The following is a 23887-nucleotide window of genomic DNA, read 5'->3' as shown; positions in this document are numbered from 1 at the left end:
AGGGAAAGAGTTAAAACAAAGTATTTTACTTGTGCTCCTGTATAGCTCAGTGGTAAAGCATTGCATTAGCAGCGAAAAGGTCATGTGTTTGAACCCAAGCAAACACACATACTGAACTGATAAAAATATACCTATACGTATACCTTGTAATGTACTTTAAGTGGCTCATACAAGTGTCTGCCAAATGCATAAATGTAAATTTAAATGACAAATTGTAATCCCCCAGCTATGGTTAATGATTTTAATTGTGTTAATTGTTAAATAAATGAAAGTTATATATTGTTAAATATTTGATGTTAATGCGTTAAGTAATGAGAAACAAACCTAATGCATTTATCTTACATCACAGGCCCAGATAATTTATACAGAAACACAGGTGGATGTTTATGAATGTACAGGCTCTCTCAGCCTTGACAGGTGTGTGTGTGTGTGTGTGTGTGTGTTAAAACGAAGGAAAGAAGTGGTCGGTGAAGTGTTCGTGGGATTATTTTATTAGCAGTCAGAGAGTACCTGCTGTAAAAGACATTATCTCATTACGCACACGTACATACACCTGCACAGCGCACCTGTCCTTTCATTCCTCTGTATTAATTAAACAGCGTTTCCAAGGAGTCGAGCAGCCGGCAGGACGGACCCTGGAGAGCTTCATACCCGGAGAGTTGATTTACAGGTGGGCTGAGTGCCGTACAGACGGCGGACGCTCGTCTTCGTAAACACGGTCACGTCATTAACATTCCAGACTCCGATTCAACAATCGCACAATTACACACTTAGTAGCGCACGTGCCAGGGACTACGACCATCAATGCAGATGGGACCAATGTGGGACTCAAGCTTGTCTAGACTGGTTTGAGAGCAATCATGTGGAAACTTTATAGCTACCGAAAGATCGGATTTATGAGAACTCTATCATATTGAAACTGAAGTTGCATCGTTTGTTAAGCTTACCTCAGAAAGGTTGAGCTGGTTGGTTTGATGAGGTTTTCAGAGCTTGACCGTTTCTTCTTATCGAAGAAAATGTCTTGCTTGGAGTCGCAGTCTGGAGACACGGAGCCGGGTTCACTGCTGCTGCTCCCCGTGGCCTCGGTTTGCAGCTGCACTGGCAGTGAAACACTGCGGATGTAGTCTGAACAGAGTAAAACACAAACACGCATGGTCACATCCAAACAAGCAATAGCTGTCATTTTAGACCCGGCTATGTGTAACCCACTTCTAGCCAAAATAAACCTGAATCTGGTCGCTTTTTCCAAAATAAACTTGTGAGGTGTACTGTATGATATTTTAGCATGTACACTCCTGTCAAAAGTTTTGAAACACTTGACTGAAATGTTAACAATTATCTTAAAAATCGTTTAATCTAAAGGTGTATGGTTAAATACTTTTTTAATTTATAAATAAATTATAAAATCTAAATAAACTATATATAACTGTATTTATATAATTATAAATTGCAATTATAGACAAAAATATACCTGTGCCAAACAGATTAATTTCTGTTATTGAAAAATATTAAATTAAATATTAAAAAAAGAATTAAAAAAAAATATTTTTTTGCACTGTAAAAAATGATTTTCAAGAAAAAAAATCTTAGTATTTTTGTCTTGTTTTCAGTAAAAATATCTAAAAAGTCTTAAATTAAGATGCTTTTTCTTGATGAGCAAAACGACCCAAAAAAATAAGTCAAGTTTTGAAACCAAAAATATCAAATTTAAGTGATTTTGTGCATAAAACAAGCAAAAAAATCTGCCAAAGGAGTAAGATAATTTTTCTAGAATTTTTATGAATTTAGTGTTTAAGGAAAATGTTTAAGATTTTTTTGCTTACCTCATTGGCAGATGTTTTTGCTTGTTTTATGCACAAAATCGATTAAATTTGTTATAAAAATTTTTTTTGATATTTTTACTGAAAACAAGACAAAAATACTAAGAATTTTTTTTTCTTGAAAATTATTTTTTGCAGTGTAGACTGAATATTTTGGTTACATTTCCTTTTTTATGTAATTTATTTAAAATAAGTAATTTATTTTAAAAATATTTTTTGAATAAAATTTTAGTTTTCTATTAACTTTAAAATAAATCTGTTTGGCACAGAAATAGTGTTGTCTATGAAATTTTAACATTTTGTTGACATTGTTAACATTTCTCTATTTTAAAACGCTTGACCGGTGGTGTAGGTAAAGTTAACAGTGATTACAAGGTGTTTCATTTATTTCTTTTATTTATGGTTAAAGGTCTATGGTATTGGGGTGGTTTACCGGAAGGGGATTAGACTAGTACAATAAAATAAATGTAAGAGCTGTCCAAACTGAAAACAACTTGCATTGACATATCTTAAAATAAACCAGTGCCCTTTGTTTGGCCTCAAAATGCACACAAGTAATGTTTTTAGTAAGGCATGTTTATTAAATCTAGTTATATTTCCTAATTAAACTGAGGCCTAGTCCTGGCTTTAGATAATCCCACCGCTAGATGTCTATTCAATTTTCACTGACAGCCCCAACATTGCCTTGTTTTAAGATAGACATCTCGACTATGTTTGGACGGCTACTGGATGTCTTTTAAACGCAAAATTGCTTGCTGCTTTCACTGGGAAATGAAAAATCGAAAATGCAGAGTATGAGGAAAGATGAAAGACACAAATGGACCAAATCACAATCACCAAATACACGAGGAGACGAACTTTGTGACACAAACCTTGCCACACTGTAACAGAGAATCCAATCCAAAATGAGCCAATGGGATGACGTGAAGGGAAAAGGAAACGTGGAATTGTTAGTATCTGAGCATGCAAAAAAAACGGGGCAAAAATTAAGGAATTTTGACAAGTACAAAGTTAAAACAATATTTTTGACACACAGCTATGTCGCAATACAACATTCTTGCGATCAGACGGGAGAAAATGATTCGAGAACACTAAACAAGAAACTTAGTCAACTTAGTCAACATTTAAACTGTGGTTAGGTGAAGCTGTCCTTTTCCGATTTTTCTCATGCTAGCTGTTGACTCTTCTCATGCCCCTCCTCTGCTTCACCACCTGATGTTCCTAACATTGGTTGTATAAGTCCTATCTTGGCGACCGGCTGAGAGCAGTTTGGACCTGTTGCGAGTAATCCAGACAGCGGCGAGATGCAGGAATGTTGTGCTATGGGGGGTTTTGGCAGCTCTTGTGTGTTTGCCAGAGTGAAAACGCTCTGTGTGCATTCACAAGACCCAAACTGCCATGCGCACCATGGATATGAGCAGAAGGGTCACGTCAGGTCAATATTATCACAGCTGTGGAAAGCACGTTAGACTCGGTCACAAATGTTACCTGAGGGTTTGAATGCGATCTTGTTCTTTTTGCCTTTGATGTTTTGACGCAAAAACTGGTCCTTGAGCAGGTCTCCGGCCATCGCGCGTTTATTGGGGTCCGGCTCGAAGCAGGAGAGGATGAAAGATTTTGCCTCACCCGAAAGAGACTCCGGGATCTCGGGGTGAATTTTAAACATGCCCACCTGGTACAAAGAGAGGACAAATGAGTGGAGAGTTAGCATAGCTTAGCATAATCCATTGAATCTGAATAGACCATTAGCATTGCGCTACAAAATAACCAAAGAGTTTCGATATTTTTCCTGTTTTAAAGTTGACTCTTCTGTAGTTACATCGTGTACTAAGACCGACTGAAAATAAAAAGTTGCGATTTTCTAGGCTGATATGGCTATGAACTATACTCTCATTCTGGTGTAATAATCAAGGACTTTGCTGCCTTAACATGGCTGCAGCAGGCGTAGTGATTTTACGCAGCACCTGAAAATAGTCCCCTTGGTAACTTTCAATGGGGACTATTTTCGAGCACTGCGTAATATCAATGCGCCTCCTGCAGCCATGTTAAGGCAGCAAAATCCTTGATTATTATGCCAGAATAAGAGTATAGTTCCTAACCATATCAGCCTAGGAAATTGCAACTTTTAATTGTCCGTCAGTCTTAGTACACGATGTAACTACAGAAGAGTCAAGTGTTAAATAGGAAAAATATTGAAACTATTTTTTGCGCAATGCTAATGGTCTAATCAGATTCAATGGATTATGCTAAGCTATGCTAAAAGTGGAAGTGCCAGACCCAGAGATCAGCTGAATGGATTACAAAACTGTAAAAATCAAATGTTTAACTCTAGGGGAGCTGGAAAAATTAGCATATTTTCAAAAAAAGTGGAGTGTCCCTTTAAAAGATCACATTAAACGTGGTGTAAACTAAATTTTATATCATTATATTACCTTAAACATGGCAGCCTGTGGCTCTCCCAGCTCATGGAACGGAGGTTTGCCAGTGGCCATCTCTATGATGGTGCATCCCAGAGACCAGATATCAGCTGGAGCCCCGTAACCTCTGGGGCCTTTATCGATGATCTCGGGGGCCATGTACTGCAATGTGCCTAAACAGAGGTTTACCAGGGAAGAACTTAATAAGATAAGAATGTGCTGTCGCAAGATGTTACACAAAGGAGACATACAGAACCATGAAGTGATGATGATGAAGGTGGTGGAGGATGAGACGGTGAATGGATGACTGCACCTGTTCTGATGCTTCAGCAGGCACTAATGAAACACAAACAAACTCCCGTCTCAGACACTATGCTAATCTAATTACTCTTCCAAGGAAGACATTCTCACGTTACCAGTGACGGGACTCATTACTTTCACTTACCGCGGTGCAAGGTATGCTGTTTTGAGACGGGTAAAACAAGTTGTCAATGCCCTGGAAATGTGACCTGGTAAACAACATTGGTTTGGTTGGCGAAAACAGTTTTTTTCGTTTTTTGCAAAGTTGGCAGCGCAGTGCAAAAGGTAAAATGTTCGATTTCCAGGGAACGCACATTTGTGCATTTGGCAGGCGCTTTTATCCATTAATGTAAATATAAAAACTCATGACCGTATATTTGTTTAGGATTGTGACTATGTTACAGTTTACAGATCAAAACAGATAGTGATGTTCTTGCTGAGAGGGCATGGATCTAAACAATATTACCTTAAGATTTAGTTGATCATTTTATCACTTAGAAACTTATAATTAACGTCTTTCCAGCATCTATGGATATATTCATGGCGAGAACTAGTTAATCCATACACATTACAAGTTGATCCATACGTGTTAATCCATACACAAGTTGGGGAAGGGGGAATTTGGCATCTCCTATTCACCTAATCTACATGTTTTTGGTCTGTGGGAGGAAACCGGAGTACCCACGCTGACAGGAAAAAAATGCAAACTCCACACAGAAAGGCCACCTGACCTCAAATCTTTTTGCTGTGAGGGAACAGTGCTACCCACCTAGCCCCTGTGCTGCCCCTATTTTATCACTTAAAGGGATAGTTCACCTTACAATGAAACTTATGTCATCATTTACTCATCCTCATGTTGTTCTAAACCTGTATGAATTTCTTTTTTTTTGTGATGAAAACAAAAGAAGATATTTTGAGAAATGATGGTAAACACACAGCAGAAAGTGACCATTGACTTCCATAGTAGGAATAAAAAAATATGGAATTTAATGGGTACCATCAACTGTGTGCTTACAGTCATTTATCAAAATATTTTCTTTATTATTTATCACAATACTTCAAAAATAATTTTTCCTACTATGGACACTATCTGCTGTGTGTTCACCATCATTTCTCAAAAAATCTTCTTTTGTATTCATCAAAAAAAGTAATGTATACAGGTTAAGTACAACATGAGGATGACTAAATGATGACAGAATTTTCATTTTAAGGTGAACTATCCCTTTAACATCATAATAGCATATGTAAAAGGTTTTTTTTTCCTGTGACAGTGATTTCTTCATGCTTTAAAATAACTTGAATATAACTCTACATCCCTGTCCTCCTCATCTAGTATACATGAGTCTATGAATAGGTCAATTAGTCCCTGCCCACAGCTTGGACCAAAAATATGAATATGTGAATCAGTCCCTTCCTCCACTCTTTCGCACCACCTTAGACCACCATAGATATATACACACAGATTCTTCATTCAGCAGTTGAGACATAGCTGCTAAGTTGCATACGGTGGGAACACCAGCATGTCCAAAACATAGTATTGCACATTTAATATTAAATCAATGTTGAAAAAACATCCAAAAGGCCCTGACATGTTTCTGTGCCACTTGCATCACTAAATTGTGTTAATCAAGTTAATGAATACTGACGTCCCACACACTTTCCACGTCTTCCATTGGTCAAACAAAAAGATACAGATATCTTCCCACCCCAAACGCACATCATTCCTTGCGCCGGCTTTAAAGTATCTAGACATTGTTTTGATGGTGGGGGTGCTCGGACATACACACAGGATAAACAGAACTCCCTCAGATCCTGTTTGGTGAGCGACTGAACATTAACAAACTAAAACTGTGACCTGTTAAGACCACCAGGATGCATGATGTATGACACATGACACAGGTCAAATGGAAAGCTGATGAAAGACAACAGAAAAAAAAGAAATACCGGTAAATGTCTCTGTGCAGGGATTGACTCCGGCTAGCCTCTTAGATGTTCCGAAATCGGAGATTTTCAACACACCACTGTAGGTGTTGACCAACACATTGTCCCCCTGTGGACAGACATGTGGTCAGTGATCAGCCACCAAATAAACATCAAGAAGATTTGTCAAGGTTTAACAGTTATTCTTACCTTGATGTCCCGATGAACGATTTGGTTCTCATGCAAATAGCGGAGTCCTTCCAAGATTTGTCGCGTGTAGAAGATGATGGTGGCTTCTTTGAGCGGACCCCACTTTGAACGGAGCAACGCTGACAGACTTCCTTTAAAAGAGTAAAAGATTATAAAGGTCACGTTCTTCCTGATGCCATTTTTTAAACCCTAGTTAGTGTGTAATGTTGCTATAATAGCATAAATAATACCTGTAAAATGATAAAGCTCAAAGTTCACTGCCAGGCGATATATTTTCTTTAACAAAATTCGTCTTTCAAAGCCTACAGCGAACGGCCGGTTTGGACTACAGCCCTCTACTTCCCGATTGAATGACAGTTTTTGACTAAACTCCGCCCTCAGGAATATTTCAGTCGCCAGCTAAGCTAACGGCAAGCTAGGCTGCTATCAAATCAAAACGCACTAAACAAGCTAAACAATCAGAACTCGATACGTATTTCTAAAGAAGGGACTTCATAGAACAAGGAAGACATCAGACGTTTTGAGGACATTGAAAATGGCGCTATACAGATAAGTAAATTGTGTAAAATATACTGCGTTTTTTTACACGTGAAACATGAACACATGTTATATTGAGCACTGTAAATACAATCACTGCAATATACACATACCTCCAGGCACCTGTTCCATGAAGATTTTGATATATCCATCCTCTGACACCGAACCCAGGTACTGAACGATGTTCCTGTGTTTCAGATACTTGTGGAGAGCGATCTCCTCGTGTAAAGGCTGAGAATATCTGTAAGCATCATTTACAGTTATGCAAAGGCTTTCCAAAGTGACTGAGGTTTATTTTTTTAAGTGTTCTTACCTGCTGTCCCTCTCTGGGATTTCTTTGATGGCAATGCGTACTTGGTTGCTCAGGTCTCGCCCTGCATACACAACTCCATAAGTACCCCTTCCGAGAACCACCCTGTCACCATTCTCATTGTAGTCGTATTCGTACTGCAGAACAATCCAGGATTAAATTTCAACAATCCATATACGAACTGAACATGGACGGACTGTGAAGTTCTCACCTCCAGGGTGTCTCCGTCTCCCTCACCCTCGAGCTCGACTACATTTCCAGACCCGTCTGTGATTAACTCCTTCACCATCGAGCAAAACCTTTGAAGATCATCTAGGTTAACCATGAACAAATCAGTAAACAGAGTGCAGGATGCAAACTTTAGGAACACCAACCTGCCACATTGGTCCTCCGTGGAGAAGTAGATCTGGAAATCGTCCGAGTTATCATGCACATACAGAAAGCAGCAGCGTTCATCGAATTTTGAGATGCTGTAGTGTGAAAGGACATTTTGAGGATTTGTTTATGAACAAATTACATTTAAATAAAATGTTTAGTTGTGAACTTGGTAAGACAAAAGGTAAAAGCAGATTTCTCTACACATACGACTTTAAAGGGACACTCCACTTTTTTTAAAAGATGCTCATTTTCCAGCTCCCCTAGAGTTAAACATTTGATTTTTACAGTTTTGGAATCCATTCAGCTGATTTCAAGGTCTGGCGCTACCACTTTTGGCATAGCTTAGCATAATCCATTGAATCTGATTACACCATTAGCATTGCGCTAAAAAATAACCAAAGAGTTTCGATATTTTTCCTATTTAAAACTTGACTCTTCTGTAGTTACATCGTGTACAAAGACCCATGGAAAATTAAAAGTTGCGATTTTCTAGGCAGATATGGCTAGGTACTATACTCTCATTCTGGCGTAATAATCAAGGACTTTGCTGCTGTAACATGACTGCAGCAGGCGTAGTGATATTACGCTTGCCTGTAAATAGTCCCCTGGTATTAAAAGTAACCAAGGGGACTATTTTCTGGCAATGCGTAATATCACTACGCCTGCTGCAGCCATGTTACAGAAGCAAAGTAATAGAAGTAAAGGAAAATCGCAACTTAAAATTTTCCGTCGGTCGTAGTACACGATGTAACTACAGAAGAGTCAAGTTTTAAATAGGATTGTGCTAAGCTATGCTAAAAGGGGTACCGCAGGCCCCGGAGATCAGCTGAATGGATTCCAAAACGGTAAAAATCAAATGTTTAACTCTAGGGGAGCTGGAAAATTAGCATATTAAAAAAAAGTGTAGTGTCCCTTTAAGCAACTAAAGGTGGGTTTCTGGTCTTTGATGTGTTAATCTGGTTTAAATGTTCTCCCGCTCTCCCCATGCTTGTCTGATTTGAAGATTTTAAAGGTGTTTTGGGAAATTAAACACCAGCTTGACTTGCTGGGAGTTTTTTTCTTGCAGGGTTAGCATTAGATTTCCCACTGTTAGATGAATGCTGACATTCAGTAAGAGATCAATGTGTTTTGAACCATCTGAGAATGGACAGCCTTTTATCTCAGTAGGCAGTGAAAGAGAAAGTAAGAAAGAGAGAGAGAAGAGAGAGAGACGCACCTGATGCCTTTGATGGATGATGCGGTGAAGTTCCACTCGTGTATACCCTTCTGTGCACAAACCGATTAGGAAAAGCTCATTAAAAACACACTACAGTAACTACCAGTACAATATATATCATTACTTTATGGTACTGAGATCACTGACCGTTTCAGCAGGAGATACGTGCCATATAGAAACATTTTTCTCATCAGCTTCGCTGTTAATTGAAACATATGAGGGCTGGTACACTTTAGTGGGCTCCAGGATCAACACCTAACAAAGAAAAATTATGTGATGAGATTTCTAGAATGAATGGTGCTTGGATAATACACTAAATGTAAGGTGGTTTACAGTATTACCGGAAACCGGAGGCCATTGGTTGTTCCCTGGGTGGCCTCCACAATGATGTCCATCCAGAAGTTGAGTCTCTCTCTCTGGGGTGAATGCTCAGTGTTTTGCTTCTTAAAATGCTGAATTAATTGAAGGTTCTGGACCACCGATCGCAGGTACCTGAATGTTAAAATCAATGCATGTGAGTAAGAATATAGGCAATTCTATATAGCCATTCTTTGTACATTTACCATATAGGTGGCTTGAGTTTGAAGAGTTTTTCTGCTGCCTGTACTGCTTTAGGAATGTCATTTGCCAGCATGCTGACGGTAAAGAACTGCCCCACATCCCAATAGTTATTCATCTTCTCCAAACTGCCTTTACGGCCCAGAAGACTATTTAACCTAACACCTATGAGAAATTGAAAGAGGTTCTTTAATGAAGTGAATGGACAAAAAGTAACAGGAGAAAGGAAAGGTGTTTCCCCTCACCGATCTTCCTGAGTTCCATGGAGGTCTCAAACTGCTGTCCGGAAACTATAAGCAGAACTGCCAAGTTAATACCTGAATAGAGAGTGGCCTGGAGCTCGAAGCCCTTTCTGTACCTGCAACACACATTTAATAAAAAATATACAGTGAAAAAGTTTCCACAAGATGGATGATGCCAGGGTGTTGCTACTATGTACAGTATGTAATGTGGTTGCTCACAAATATTATAGATTTTTATGCCAGGTAAAAATTGTAACGTTTAAATGACTTTAAAATGACAGTAGCTGTGTTTCCATTATCCTTGAAATTGCGCAAATTAAAATAGTGAATTAAAAACTGTCTGTGAAAAAGTTTTTTCCCATGTACAGGTCAGCCGACATCGTAAAAGTTACATGATCATTCTTTAAAAATGTTAAAATTGGGGATAAGGCGACTGCTCTGTATGTCATCCACATGTCGTTCTGTGCGGCGCCGTATGAAGTCGAACACATCCATCGCCAATGTCTCTACACATTTGGGGGGCGCTTACACAAAACAGTTTTCTAATAGCGCAGTGCTATATCAAGTCGAACACACCCCTCAACATTTAGAAAATGACGCTAACGTTTTGCGCAAATCTTTAATGGAAACACAGCTACTGTCTCTGCACATTTGGGGGCGCTTACATAACACAGTTTTTGGATAGCACAGTGTTGTATAAAGTCAGACACACCCCTCGACATTTAGAAAATGGCGCTAACGTTTTGCGCAAATCTTTAATGGAAACACAGCTACTGTCTCTGCACATTTGGGGGCGCTTACACAACACAATTTTTTAATAGCGCAGTGCTGTATCAAGTCCAACACACCCCTCAACATTTAGAAAATGATGCTAACGTTTTGCGCAAATCTTTAATGGAAACACAACTAATGTCTCGGCACATTTAGGGATAGCTTACACAAGTTTCGAATAGCGCAGTGCCGTATGAACTCGAACACACCCCTCAACATTTAGAAAATAACTTTTTTTTGTTTTGCCTGTTAATTTAGATAGCAGCGTTTTGGTGGCCTAAAAGTGCAAAATCACTGCTTGAAATCAATTTTTTGTGCTTTTGAAAACAGGTTTGCGATACAGTTATCATAAGCTACAAAAATGTACAAATTTTTGGCCGTTCATTTACCTGTCAACGGCGTTTTTGGGACGTGAAAAGGCCAACTTTTTAAAACAGCTTTCAAAGTACAAGTTTTTGAAAATGACAGCATTATCCTCTACATTTAAACTAAAAAAACATGGATTTGTACAAAGGTGATGTTATGTATGCATATTGCGTGTTCAGTCATCATGTGACATTGCCAACTACTGGCCACCTACTTATTTCTTTTCACAGATCTGTGTCAACAGAGACAACGTTGTCTGTCCGCAACTTTGCATCTTTGTCGTGTAAACATGCCCTTAGATGATCTTAAAGCCATGAGATCACCACGCTTACCACTGGATGGCGTTGTCTCTGTTCTTAGTGTCCTTGCAGTCTGAGTCGAGGAAGATGTCTTTGTAGATGCGGCCGCACAGGCAGAACATGTCAGGTGCGGGATGTTCACAAGACTGAAGAACCTGCAACATCACACGTAAAGCCTGCTCTCTGTCCCCGGGACTGTTTCGCCTGTACACACACAAATACATTTTTTCTTCAGATCAAAAGGCTGCACTACAAATAGCAACAAGCCTAATGTTTGTTTGCCAAGCTTGTGAATAGGAGAATATACCACACAATGCAGATTTGTGGTCACCTATTAAGTGCAAATGCGTAGTGGAACTGAATCATGGGCTGGTTGGCCAAGTCACAGGTGGGCAACATCTCAATCGTCTGTACCAGTTTAACCATGGCATCGTAGTCCTGCAAAACATACCATTAATACATTAGACCAAAATACAGCTTAGTAAATAAAAAAAAAAGATTAGGGAATCTCCTATGCTTTGTGTGATCCACTTTACCTGTATATCTCTGTAGGAGAAAAGCAAATTCATCACAATGTCCTGAGTCAAAACCTCTGTGTTGTCGATCCGAAGTTTGATACGGGAAAGCTCCTTGGCCAGTTCCTCACCCTGGTATTTATCTCGAGCTTTTCGGATGTCGTTCAGAAGTGTGTCCTTGTATGAAGCACTATCAGGACAAGAAAAAGAGGAAGAATTGGGTTTATGAAAACTTATGTTCGTGGCTTGTTTAGCAGGCTTCTCCTGGTGCACCACCTGGTAACCAAGTTGTGTTTACAAGGCAGTGGCTTGATACCCTAATATATTGTCCTTAAAGTTTCTACATATTTTCTGCCTGTTTTCTGTGCAATTCTTGGAGAAAGGCGGCAAGAATTTCAGATCTCTAGAGACTTGTGTTTAGGTTACTGGGTGTGTGAATCGTTGCGCTACAATCTGCATAGGTTCGTGACTTTTCTAGCATGAAATCTGAGCTTTATGTGAAACTCTGACACTACAGATAAAGAAGTTCCCAATAAATCCCACATGCACTTGTATGTGTCTGTCTTGATGACATAATCTGACCTCTGATCTTCAATGCTGCCCATCCTAAATCCAATTACACCCTTACAGAAAAGAGATTCACCGCTCAACTCTTAACCTTCATTTGACACCTAGTACAGATATCTGATGCTATGACAAACACAAGCTACAGTTCACTTCTTCGAATGACTTGAATGTGTGTTTATAAAACCATGATAACTCTGTATCCTGTTAAGAATGATCATAGTACCATGACGTGACATGGATGTCTTTGAGCAGGTTGACGAAGCGATCCACCAGCGGGACACAGAGTGGACCCAGAAGGTTGTCCCAGTTGGGCTGCATGTACTCTGACGCTCTACGCTGGGCCACGTTTTCACAGCACAAGTACTCATTGTTGGGAGTCATCAGATACGGGATGAAATAATAGTTGCCGCTGGAGGCCTGAGGAAGAGGGAGAAGCTTATTAGATCTAAATAAGTGTATTCTTCATTTGGCCTACTTTTTGACACAAAAGCATATACTGTACAAACTGTGTGTATTACTTCAACAATATTACTGTACTTGCTGACACTCTGCGAGCCAAACAAATTGTGTTAACACCTTTGAACATATGCTGTCCCAGAATTCCAGAGTGGCAGGAACGCCACATCAACACTTCAAATGTAAAAGGTCACCTGCACCTTAACTCAAGTCACCGCTAGACTATTAAAATTATTGTGGTCTAATCATAGATGCAAAGCGCAATTTTAGTTGTGGCACTCTATGGGCTCTATCTTGCACCCAGCGCAATTGACTTTGTCCGTGACGCATGTATCATTCGTATTTTGCCCCGGCGCACAGCGGGTTTTTCCCGTCACAGAAGCACGTCGGCAAACTAGGGAATGAACTTGCGCTCCCTGGGTGGTTCAGCGCAAAAAAAGAGCCGTGTTCCGGCGCAAACCATCCCTGATGCTATTTTGCAGTTTCAAAAAACAATTGCGCCACTGACCAGAAAAAAAAAGTTTAAAGTCAGTGGCGCGTTGCGCGTTGTTCATTATGCTATTTTAAGGGCGCATGCTTTAATGTATAGGGTGCACAACGCGCATACACTTTGCTTATCTAATCTACACAGATGCAACAGTTATTTTTGCAAATCATAAATTGTTACACTTAAAAATATTAATACACGAGATAAGGGGAATCATAGTGGTGAGCATTGTGGTAATAGTTTTTATTTATTCTCATGCAAATAACGATTAAAATATTTTCATAACTTTGTTGTGTGGCTGTATTACGTTTATTTTATGTAAATAATAATTAAAATGTTTTCATAAGAAACCTTAATGTATATGAACTTGATTTGTAGTACTTTGGGGTTGGACCTTGCTTGCGTTTCTTGGGTCCGATTTCAAAGCCCCCAAACCCTTTCAGCGGTGAGGGTGGACGCAGCGATGTCCTCTGCTGGCGTCAAGTCCTGAGGCAGATCCACCTCCCGTTACACGGCGTGCCCGATTTATGCTGGCAAGCGTGGGATTCCCCCGTACAAGGACGTCGGTCTCCTCGGCTGTGAACCGCTCCTGGCGTGCGCCTGGTAAATCCGTCATAATAATAGCAACCCGCCATGGAACTTGCGCCCTTGCGTTTAAAGGGAATGTTGGCTAGCGTTCTGATTGGTTTATTTGACGTTACGCCCAAACCACACCTATGAATAATGAACCTACTTCAGACCAACCCCTTATTGATTTGCGCCCGGCGCAAGAGTTATTTCTCACGCCGGGAAAATAGCAACAGCGCCCAAGATCCGCCCTCAAACTCACTTGCGCGTTGCGCTTCGCACTTGCGTTTCAGATCGTTAAAATAGGGCCCTATGTCTCCAACCAAAGTCTGATATGTATGGAAACCCATCACGGGAGAAAAATTAATTAAATTCTAATGACTGTAACCGTACCAACATGTCTGTCAGTATGACAGGATCTGAGTCAGTAGTCACTCTGATTGCCAAAAACATGCAAGTGGATTTTCCCAGCATGCACCAGCACGCAGCACCTACTTTGTTCCTTAGGCCGGAGCCTCTGTATTGGGGAGGCAACTGGACCCATGGGAAGCCGATTTTAACCGGCCTTGCAGCCTACTCCAGATAACACACAACAGAGAAAGAGATAGAAATGAAAGCAAAAGAATGAAAAGAAAAACAAGAAGAGAAAAGAAAGTGACAGATATAGAAGTATCCACTATAAATGGAAAGAGAGAAGAAAGTTACGAGGAAACAGGACTACAGCATGTCAAAATGAAACAGAAACCTATTTAACTGCTACAATATAATAGGTATACCAAACTTCGTTGTATCATGGGTGTCATTAGTTACATGGGTGTTTCATAATAGAGACATTATGCGAGAATCCAATACTGTAGATTGGTGAGAACTGCTCCTCTCCTGAAACACTGCTGGTATTTATGACATTTTACATTTACCTTTAGGCACTAAGCAGACGATTTATTCGTTGTTATTGCTGAAATCTTTCATACATTAATGTTTGATGCATTAACCACTGGAAGGGCTGGATTACATACAACAATAGCCTCAAAATGAAAGCCATAAAGCTATTTGGCACTTGTTTAACATTAACCAATACTTACTGTTACTACAACCAAAAGTTATTCAGATATTAAGACATTTTTTTGTGTGAATCTTGCACATTGATGAATCACAAACATTTAAACTACTCAGCAGGGATATGACTGACCTTCAACGTTGAAATATGGTTGAAATAACGTCAGTTCTTGTTTCAATGTTAAAACAATGTTGATATAGAAGTTAATGATTGCAAAAGGTTAATAAAATACTTAAAAATCAATGTTGAAATAAGGCTGAAATAATTGCTCAACATTGATTCAATTTGCAAAATCAAAAGGAAATTCAACTTGGATTCAACCTTTTCCTTGACGTTGATTCAACGGTGACTCAACGTTGAAATGCTGACTGGGTAGTATCATATATGGGTGATTCGCGAAATTATATTTATGAGGTCTCATAAAACATTTTGATCAAAAGTAAATGCTATCAAAATAAGAAGCATACTGTTACAAACATCTCTTCATGTACTATTTTGCAAATGATTTCAAATGACATCATACAAACCAATTTTGTTGTTTTTTCTACATTCAAGGGGAAATTTTTCATTACCGCAAAGTGTCCATGACTGGATTTGGGTTCTTTGACATGGAAATATTTATAATTAAAAAATTAAAAAATAAAAAGCTTCAGTGCATGTTATACTATAAACATTTACAGTAAAGAAACGTGGTATTTGGTGATCATTGGTAAATGTAGAGACAATAATAAGGAATATCAATGTGTCCAAGACCAATTTTCTCATCCTCCGCAACAATTTTCAATCATTGTTTAAGCCCTCAAGGAACTAACATTTTCAAAAAAAAAAATTGTTGGAAGGGACATAATTGACTGTGACACTCGAGATGGCTACCAGGTAAGCAGTTCTTATTTTTTCTCTCCAGATAAAAGTTGAAATTTTGTTTGTCATAGTACCTAGACAACTTTTTAGTTTTCATGAGTTTGTAAATGCATATATTTAATGTAATATCTTGTTGCGTAATGATCATTTTTGATAATGATAATCTAAAAAATTTAAATAATTCTATAAGAAATATTTTTTAAATCCTCTAAAAATAATGGTTATAGTAAGTTCAGACCTTAATCTTGTCTGTGCAAAAAAATTGTCTTCAAGAGCTTTTAAAAAATTCTGATGCTGGACACCTTCTAAATCTGGATTTCGGGAGAATCACCCAAATAAACGCAATAAATAGGGTTGATTTTGATTTCATGGATGTAAAGCTAAGAAACCACAAAGAAGAGTTCAGTTTAGTTATCAGAAGATGGTTCAATGGAGGATTAAGGTCGAAGTATGGTCCACTTTTATGCTAGGGTCTGTGTGACTAAATTTTCGTCGTCAGAAGAGTGTGCACGTTCTGTACGCACACCGTCAGATTTTTAACATTTTAATTATAGGTCGCCCATGCGTGAACATGAGACTGTAGTATGTAGCCCAGGAGATGCATCGCATTCGAAATGCGCATGCGTCGAACGTCTGTATATATGTACAAGTCAAATAAACTATACTGTGCAAGGCTGTGCATTCGACTGTGTACGTACATGTTAAAAAACAGACTATACTCCGGGCTTTATGATCCAAGACTCACATCCTAAAGTATATCATAGTACTGTCTCCATTACAATTCAACAAAACTGATAACAAATTTGTGATAAAACTGATTCAGAATTATTTCAATGTATCATGTAGCTCCTCCGTAGGCATCTATTTAAAGACCAAGTGTCCAGGACGCAGATACCAACGGCCAACTCTTTTATTACAAACCACTTACTGACTCTCAAAATGGGTTGAACAGAATCATCAATGGTCTTTCAGCTGACATCTCAGAACCTTGTGTCCACACATAACAGACTGGTGTACGGTATGTGCATAAAGGAGAGTTCAGGAAGCAATCTGCCCTCCATGTAATATGTGATAGATGTATTTTAAGGCCCTGGCATGGGTTAGCATGTAAACCAAAGCACGATGTGTCATAAGAACGGCAAAAATAGTCTCATACACAAAGCTCCTGGCACACAAGAGAAGACACATAGCCTACTTGCACTGCAGGCAATGTCCTAAAACCTCATCACATTACCAATCTTTCAAAGAGAGACATTGATTTAATACTTACTGTGTTTTTCTGTGACACCATGTCCTGGATAAAAAGAGAAGAAAGGATTATTTTACAATTTGATGCTGAGTTGAAGTGCTTAAAAATCTTTAAAGGGACACTCCACGTTTTTTGAAAAAGATGCTCATTTTCCAGCTCCCCTAGAGTTAAACGTTAGATTTTTACCGTTTTGGAATCCATTCAGCCGATCTCTGGGTCTGGCGGTACAACTTTTATCATAGCTTACCATAATTCATTGAATCTGATTAGACCATTAGCATTGTTCTAAAAAATAACCAAAGAGTTTCGATATTTTTCCTATTTAAAACTTGACTCTTCTGTAGTTACATCGTGTACTAAGACAGACTGAAAATTAAAAGATGTGATTTTATTAGGCCGATATGGTTAGGAACTATACTCTCATTCTGGCGTAATAACCAGGACTTTGCTGCCGTAACATGGCTGCAGGAGGCGCAATGATATTAAGCAGCAGCCGAAAATAGTCCCCTTAATATCTTTCCATACCCAGGCACTACGTGATATCATTGCGCCTTCTGCAGCCATGTTACGGCAGTAAAGTCCTTGATTATTACGCCAGAATGAGAGTATAGTATATTTTTTAGCGCGATGCTAATGGTCTAATCAGATTCAATGGATTATGCTAAGCTATCCTAAAAGTGGCACCGCCAGACCAGGAGATCAACTAAATGGATTCCAAAACAGTAAGAATCAAATGTTTAACTCTAGGAGAGCTGGAAAATTGTCCCTTTAAAATGGTGTTATTTTTAAGATTTCCTTAGAGATAGTTAGCACTGGGTAGTTGATAGGTGGATGTGTATTGGCATAAATCAAAATCTTTTCTAGTCCCCAAAATGTCTAACACCATATTTTGAGCAAAAATCAATGATAATTCCATTTTTATGACAGACTTTTCATAGAGATCCCATTCAGAGCGATCTTTAAAACAGACACGGACATGTAGCAGCTTGCCATAGGGCAATACTTCCGGTTTTAAAAAGTTGCGGAAGGGCGCCACCTGGTGGATAATAGCGGTATTGCGGAAAGACGGAAAATCTCGTCATTGGCAGGGAAGCGTTTTCTCTTAATTGACGAGATATCTCGTTAATGGCGGGGAAAGAGTTAATATACGTCATCTGTGCACAATATAGGGCTTTAAAAACATCAGCCAATTGCTCATGCGGTCATCGCATAAGCGATTGGCCCTCTGGCTTGTAAATCACTGCCATTACGATTCTTGTGAGAGACGTGTGCGCTCCAGTAACTAAACAAAGGCGATGCATGCGCATAGCGCATGAAACTCCGTCTTAAGTTTCGTTTTGTTTTCATTGTAGATCCTGCTTTCCTCCTCGAATTTGTACCACGGTAGAGAAGAAACTCGAAGGAGGACGCAAAAGAAAGACTTTTTTAAGCCGCTGGGAATAGGAGAAAATTTTTAGAAGAACGTAATGTAAACAGTGTCGTTATTGGAGAAACATTTTAACGCTGAAGAGCAATGAAGGAACAAAATTCGCAAAAATTCTTCCCGACAGGTAACAGTGATTATTCTTTCTTTGGGGAATAATTATTGTTGTACTGTTATTCAGGTATATTGACGTTGTTCTTGTACTGTAGTTGTAAGGCAGTGACCAGTCTGCTACATTCTAGTTGAAATGGGAGTAGCGTCGACTGATCTAACGTTTTAACGTCTTATTTGTTTATTATCATCTTTTTAACATAATGAATCCACTGACGCGAGTCACGCGACACAGCATATGCCGGCGGTAAACAAACACTCGTGTTCAAATATTCGTGCACGAGGTTTGGAAGGCGTTCCCTAGAAATGAGCTGTGAAGGAGGGAGGCTGTTCTTACGCATGCGCTCATTTAAAAAACTCAGTAACAGTTTTTGGATTCTCAGTCGGCGAAAAACATCCTCTTTTGCGCCTTTAAAGATACTTCAATTGGTAACACCTACAAAATGTAAGTTTATTCAACTTAAATTTTTAACCTAAAGTGAAACTTTAAGTTGAAAAAATGTTTTTAAGTTGTTACCAATTTAAGTAATTTTTAAAGTTGTTCCAACTTTTCACTTTTTACAGTGTCAACGGCGTAGCTATGGCGTAGCAGCGACGGTGTAGGTTCCGCGCCGTTTTTCATTTATACTTTTGCGTCGTCGTCCGCGTCGACGTGCAAGCACATGCGCAGACCGCTGGTAGGCAGTATCCACGCGTGTAACCACAGTAGCAGCGCGACCGTCAAAGAAGAAGAAGCTTGGCAAGTTAACCCACAAACGAAGAAGAAACAGCAACTTGTTGTGTATGATTTGAGAAGACCAGCAATGATTGATGTAAATAACTGTCTGTAAATAAGACTTCTGTTGCAGTTTGAGTTAAATCACTCCTCAACTTGGCTCATCTTTGTTTTCACCGTCGCAAACGGAAATACCTATGACGCGTTTTTTTTTAACCTGACGGGCGGGGTTCTGGTACACCGCTTGCGGTCCGCAAAATTTTGCGAGGTGCACGTCAGGCTACGCAGAGCTACGCACAGGCTACGGGAACTTACGCACGACTATAAATCGGGACGCGACCTTCGAAGGAGTCAGCTTTCAAACTTGGACACAGCTATGATCTCAGTGCACCAAAGCATACATGACTTCCAATGTCTCCTTGCCAACACAGCTATGTACAGCTGTCCTGATCACATGCCTGAGCTGTAATACAGTGCATGTTGTCTTGGCAGCCACCGTTCAGTACCCAGAAAAGATAACTGCTTCCTAGGCTAAGAATAGCAGGCCGACCCTGATAGTGGGCGACCCCTTGTTCAGACGACAAAGAGGCTAAATGTAAATCAAAGAGCCTACGGGCAACAAAGTCTAACCTTACCTAACCTTTGCTACTAGCGTTCATGGGCGGAGCTTAGAATGAGGCAAATTAGCCAATCGGGAGCTCTGTTAGGAACCTATGCAATTCGGAAGTATCTGTTTGTGTTCTCTCCAAGTTAACAAAATTAAAGAAAAATAAATCACTGCTTTCAAATAGATAGTCCCTGCCCTGAAACTCAAACCATTGGTTGAGCTTTTAAAAGCAACAGAAGTCTAACGTATGTTGCCTATATGGGCATTGATTGTGAAAATCTATGTGATCCAGCCTATGAAAACCTAGCTAAAGTCACTTTTTCAAACATGAAATAATTTGACATAATGTAAAGAACATTCATAATTCATTCGAACATTCGTTAATTCATAATTCAATCATGAGATCTAACAGATAGGGTCACTTATGTTTCTGTGTGTGATTTTAAGACTGGGAGTCTTACCTTAAGGGACTGTGCTGTGTCAGGGTCTGTGTCATGGTAGAGGATGACATTGTTGGCCATGTCGAAGCTCTCACGCACACCAAGGTGATAAAACAAGGAGGGCTGTCTGAACACATCGCTCATGTCCACTACTGCAATATCTGCAATCGGTCAGGGACAAAGTGAGCACGCTCAAAAAAAATAAACTGCAATATCTCACAAATGCCGTGCAAAGTGCTGCATTTACAAAAGTCATCACGTCTTTATACCCAGACACCTCTATCAAAATGCATTCGAGCTGTACATTTTAGCAGTATGCATGTTCTCTGTCATCGAACAACCTTTTGCACTACTATCAAAATGATCTACCAAGTGAGCTACACGAACGCCATTCCCTACACAGACCAGTTGACAGATGGCTTAGTTTTGCATTCCAAGCATTTTAGGAAAAACTAACACAGGGCCTGCTCATTGAAAAGCATGCTTTGTTTGTTTAGCATTACTTGCCATGACATCACGCTATATTTTTTACATATATAACCTTTATCAGTTTCGAATACTATTTATTAGCATAGGTATATTTGCTTTTATCTATTCAAACACAATTTTCACATTCAGTATTATACAGCTGTTTGCACAAGCTGCTGAAACAGTTAAAGTGCAAACATGCAATAGTGCAGAATACAAGACCAGACTTGTGATGTGACTAGAATCTGATCACAGAGGCTTACTGCAAATGCATGTGGGCGTATATACAATAAACGTCTATAAGTCAACTCTTTTCTTCAGATAGATAGTATCGTTTAATATCGCTTAACATGGAAATTTAAAGCTAAATTTAAAGATATTTTAACACTTACTCCACAAATATGCAAATTCAGATTCTGCATAGGCTACACACAAAAACAAGTACAGGACAAGTACAGAACCCCTCCCCAATCAAAGTAACTCACATGTGTAGGTGTGCAGGCACGCCTGCAGGCCATACACTTCATACTAAACCTAACCTACAATTTCCAAGAAGGGAATGTGCTTGAGGCAAATATCCCAACTGCACTGAACGTCTTTAAAGGATAGTCATACCCATCCTATCCTATGGGAATGTATTGGTAACACTTCACACCCTTAACTTAAGAAATATTATCTGAAAAGGACAATAATGTATAACACTATCTCTAAACCATCATCACGTAAAATTGACCATGATCCATCCTTAAATCTACACTTTGAATGGTGTAGCTCAATGATAAAAAAAATGTGTTAGCAGTGTAAATGGTTGTGGGTTCAATCTCATGAAACACACATACTAAAAAAAAGATTATTTTGTAATGCACTATAATTCGCTTTGGATATATAAGTGTTGGCCAAATGCATGAATATAATGGATGGGTCAAATATTTACTTTTTAAAATTAATTTAATCCAACATGCTTGTCCATATGGGTGGAAACAACCATGCATTTTAGCGTAACATGTCTAATACATTTCGCCAAACCCCTGGATGGATGCATCCTGCAGATATTTGGCTCAAGCATGGTAAAATTTGGATTAAAGAGACTTGCGCATCCGTCTCTCACAGTGTTAACTCACCTGCGTCATAAAAAGTATCAAGAACTGATGTCTCTCCAAAGTCTAATCGTCCAAAAGTAACAGTGGTTAATATTGCGCTCTCCGCGTCGCAGGCGCGCTGGAGACACTGCAGCGCGCCGGACTCCGGGCTGTTCGCAGCAACCGCCTTCAGTCCATCATTCAACACATAGACTGCGCGCAGGGACCTCTGTTTGGTCACCGGACTCGGGCTGGCCACATCGGCTCTGTCCACTCCCGCAGACATAGAAACTGCGGTAGTGTGATCTCCACCGGCCTCTCCAGTAGGTTGGTTGTGCATGATCTCCATAGCGCGAGTAACTGTCCTCCCCTGTGCGCGTCCCCTCTTTTCTTTCTGAAGTTAATCAATAATGAATAACCAAAGTTTAGCGCGCACCTGTGGCGAGGAGAGACGCGCGCCTCTGACGTCCAGCGTCTTCCAATGCATTAAAGCAGCGCACATCACTGCATATTATAATAGAGCAATGCCAATCGACGAGTCCCAGTCCAGTTTTATCTCGTTTGCGAATGCAGTTATGCAATTTTACGACACGTAATCCCCCTGAAAACAAAGTCAAACAACAAACTTTACGTTGAAGAAGCGCTGCGAGACCTCTCGCCAAGGCAACGCGTAAAATCCTATTTGAGGAAGTTATTCCCCTCCTTCTCCCCTCTCAGAAAACTACACAATCCGATCATTTCCTCAAACGCGTGTCCTTCCGTTGTACCGTGGGTATACAGAAGTGTCGGTGTGTTTCAGAAATTGTGCAAATTGAGGGGAGTTCTGCCTTTTCTTCAGCTTTCTGCGTCATGTCGCTTCATGGGCACTGGGCAGACGCTATTAAATCATCTGAGGTAAATGTCTAAATATAAACGTGATGCGAATGGGCGCCTGGCAAACACAGTTACATGGAGGACAGGCTCGTCAAACATTTTACTGCAAAAAACATTTAATTTTAACTTCCTTGGAAGATAACTAAGTTAAACAATGTACCACACATACACGTGTGCAGAGATTTTTGGGTCATATTCGCGTGCAATGCCATAATCCGGGTCAAATTACAAGATGGATGCCTCTGATGTACCTCATCCAGGTGTGAGTGCAGCTGATAAGTGTACTTAGATAAATTTGTCTTAATACACCAAAATGTAAAAAAAATATTTTAAAATGTAAGAATGCATTTTATTTTACTTTACTGGGTTTTTCACAAACCAGATGTTTGTAGTGAGTTCAAACAAATTGTAAGAAATCAAATTAGCTATGAAAGTCATCAAGTTGCTATAACTTATAAAAAAAAAATACTTGTTCCATGTGCTATAATTGGGTCAACCTAGAAAATGTGAAAAAGATCAACCCAGTAACTTAGTTTTGGTAAAACATTCTCTGCAAGTATGTGTAAAAATAGGTCATTGAAATTTGGCTCCCCTTGTGATGTCAGAAGAGGATAATACCGGCCCCTAATCTGCACTATCCAACCACGGCACTGTCATTTGATTCAGAGATCAGCTCATTTGCATTTAACAGGACACGCCCAAAAAAGGAAAATTTTTACTCTACCTACAAAGTGCCAATTTTAACATGTTGTAATACATTATTTATATGATATTTTTTTGCTAGAACTTTACATACATACTCTGGGGACACCAAAGGTTTATTTGACATCTTAAAAAAATCTTGTGAAATGTCCCCTTTAAGTTAAAATTTGGTTATTTTTGTGCCTATCTCTATTAATTCCTTTATTTATTGACCATACACTCAAAACATATTTAAATATAAGTCTAACTTAAAACAACATCAGGAACCATAGCGTACTAGAATAAATTGATGTTGGAATGTTAATTGAAGCAGGACAAAAACTTTCATGTGGAGAGGTGGTATAGGCAGTAGTGGGTATAAAAGTT

General features: G+C 39.3%; 1 protein-coding gene across 4 annotated transcripts in view; it reads right to left on the bottom strand.

Annotated features, from left to right (window-relative positions):
- map3k15 (mitogen-activated protein kinase kinase kinase 15) overlaps nucleotides 1–22755 on the bottom strand; it is a 35104-nt gene extending 12349 nt beyond the window's left edge. The window contains exons 1-22 of one of the 4 annotated variants that reach the window (XM_065258371.2): nucleotides 21989–22755; nucleotides 20421–20560; nucleotides 17125–17148; nucleotides 14432–14509; nucleotides 12650–12843; nucleotides 11881–12049; nucleotides 11676–11782; nucleotides 11378–11548; nucleotides 9912–10024; nucleotides 9672–9831; nucleotides 9450–9600; nucleotides 9256–9363; nucleotides 9109–9155; nucleotides 7889–7984; nucleotides 7726–7813; nucleotides 7518–7651; nucleotides 7318–7445; nucleotides 6668–6798; nucleotides 6482–6587; nucleotides 4253–4410; nucleotides 3309–3492; nucleotides 948–1125 (exon numbers count right to left, since the gene is read on the bottom strand). In XM_065258371.2, coding sequence (XP_065114443.1) covers nucleotides 948–1125; nucleotides 3309–3492; nucleotides 4253–4410; nucleotides 6482–6587; nucleotides 6668–6798; nucleotides 7318–7445; nucleotides 7518–7651; nucleotides 7726–7813; nucleotides 7889–7984; nucleotides 9109–9155; nucleotides 9256–9363; nucleotides 9450–9600; nucleotides 9672–9831; nucleotides 9912–10024; nucleotides 11378–11548; nucleotides 11676–11782; nucleotides 11881–12049; nucleotides 12650–12843; nucleotides 14432–14509; nucleotides 17125–17148; nucleotides 20421–20560; nucleotides 21989–22295 — 2972 coding nt within the window. In that variant the 5' untranslated portion in view covers nucleotides 22296–22755. Of the gene's footprint in view, nucleotides 1–947; nucleotides 1126–3308; nucleotides 3493–4252; nucleotides 4411–6481; nucleotides 6588–6667; nucleotides 6799–7317; nucleotides 7446–7517; nucleotides 7652–7725; nucleotides 7814–7888; nucleotides 7985–9108; nucleotides 9159–9255; nucleotides 9364–9449; nucleotides 9601–9671; nucleotides 9832–9911; nucleotides 10025–11377; nucleotides 11549–11675; nucleotides 11783–11880; nucleotides 12050–12649; nucleotides 12844–14431; nucleotides 14513–17124; nucleotides 17149–20420; nucleotides 20561–21988 lie in introns of those variants that run through there. The other 3 variants (XM_065258370.2, XM_065258372.2, XM_065258373.2) reach the window with 3 other exon arrangements.
- Nucleotides 22756–23887: the final 1132 nt, after the last annotated feature.

This window comes from Paramisgurnus dabryanus, chromosome 22 (assembly GCF_030506205.2).
Source record: "Paramisgurnus dabryanus chromosome 22, PD_genome_1.1, whole genome shotgun sequence".
Classification (NCBI taxonomy): Eukaryota; Metazoa; Chordata; class Actinopteri; order Cypriniformes; family Cobitidae; genus Paramisgurnus; species Paramisgurnus dabryanus.
This window is presented reverse-complemented; position numbering and strand designations above follow the sequence as displayed.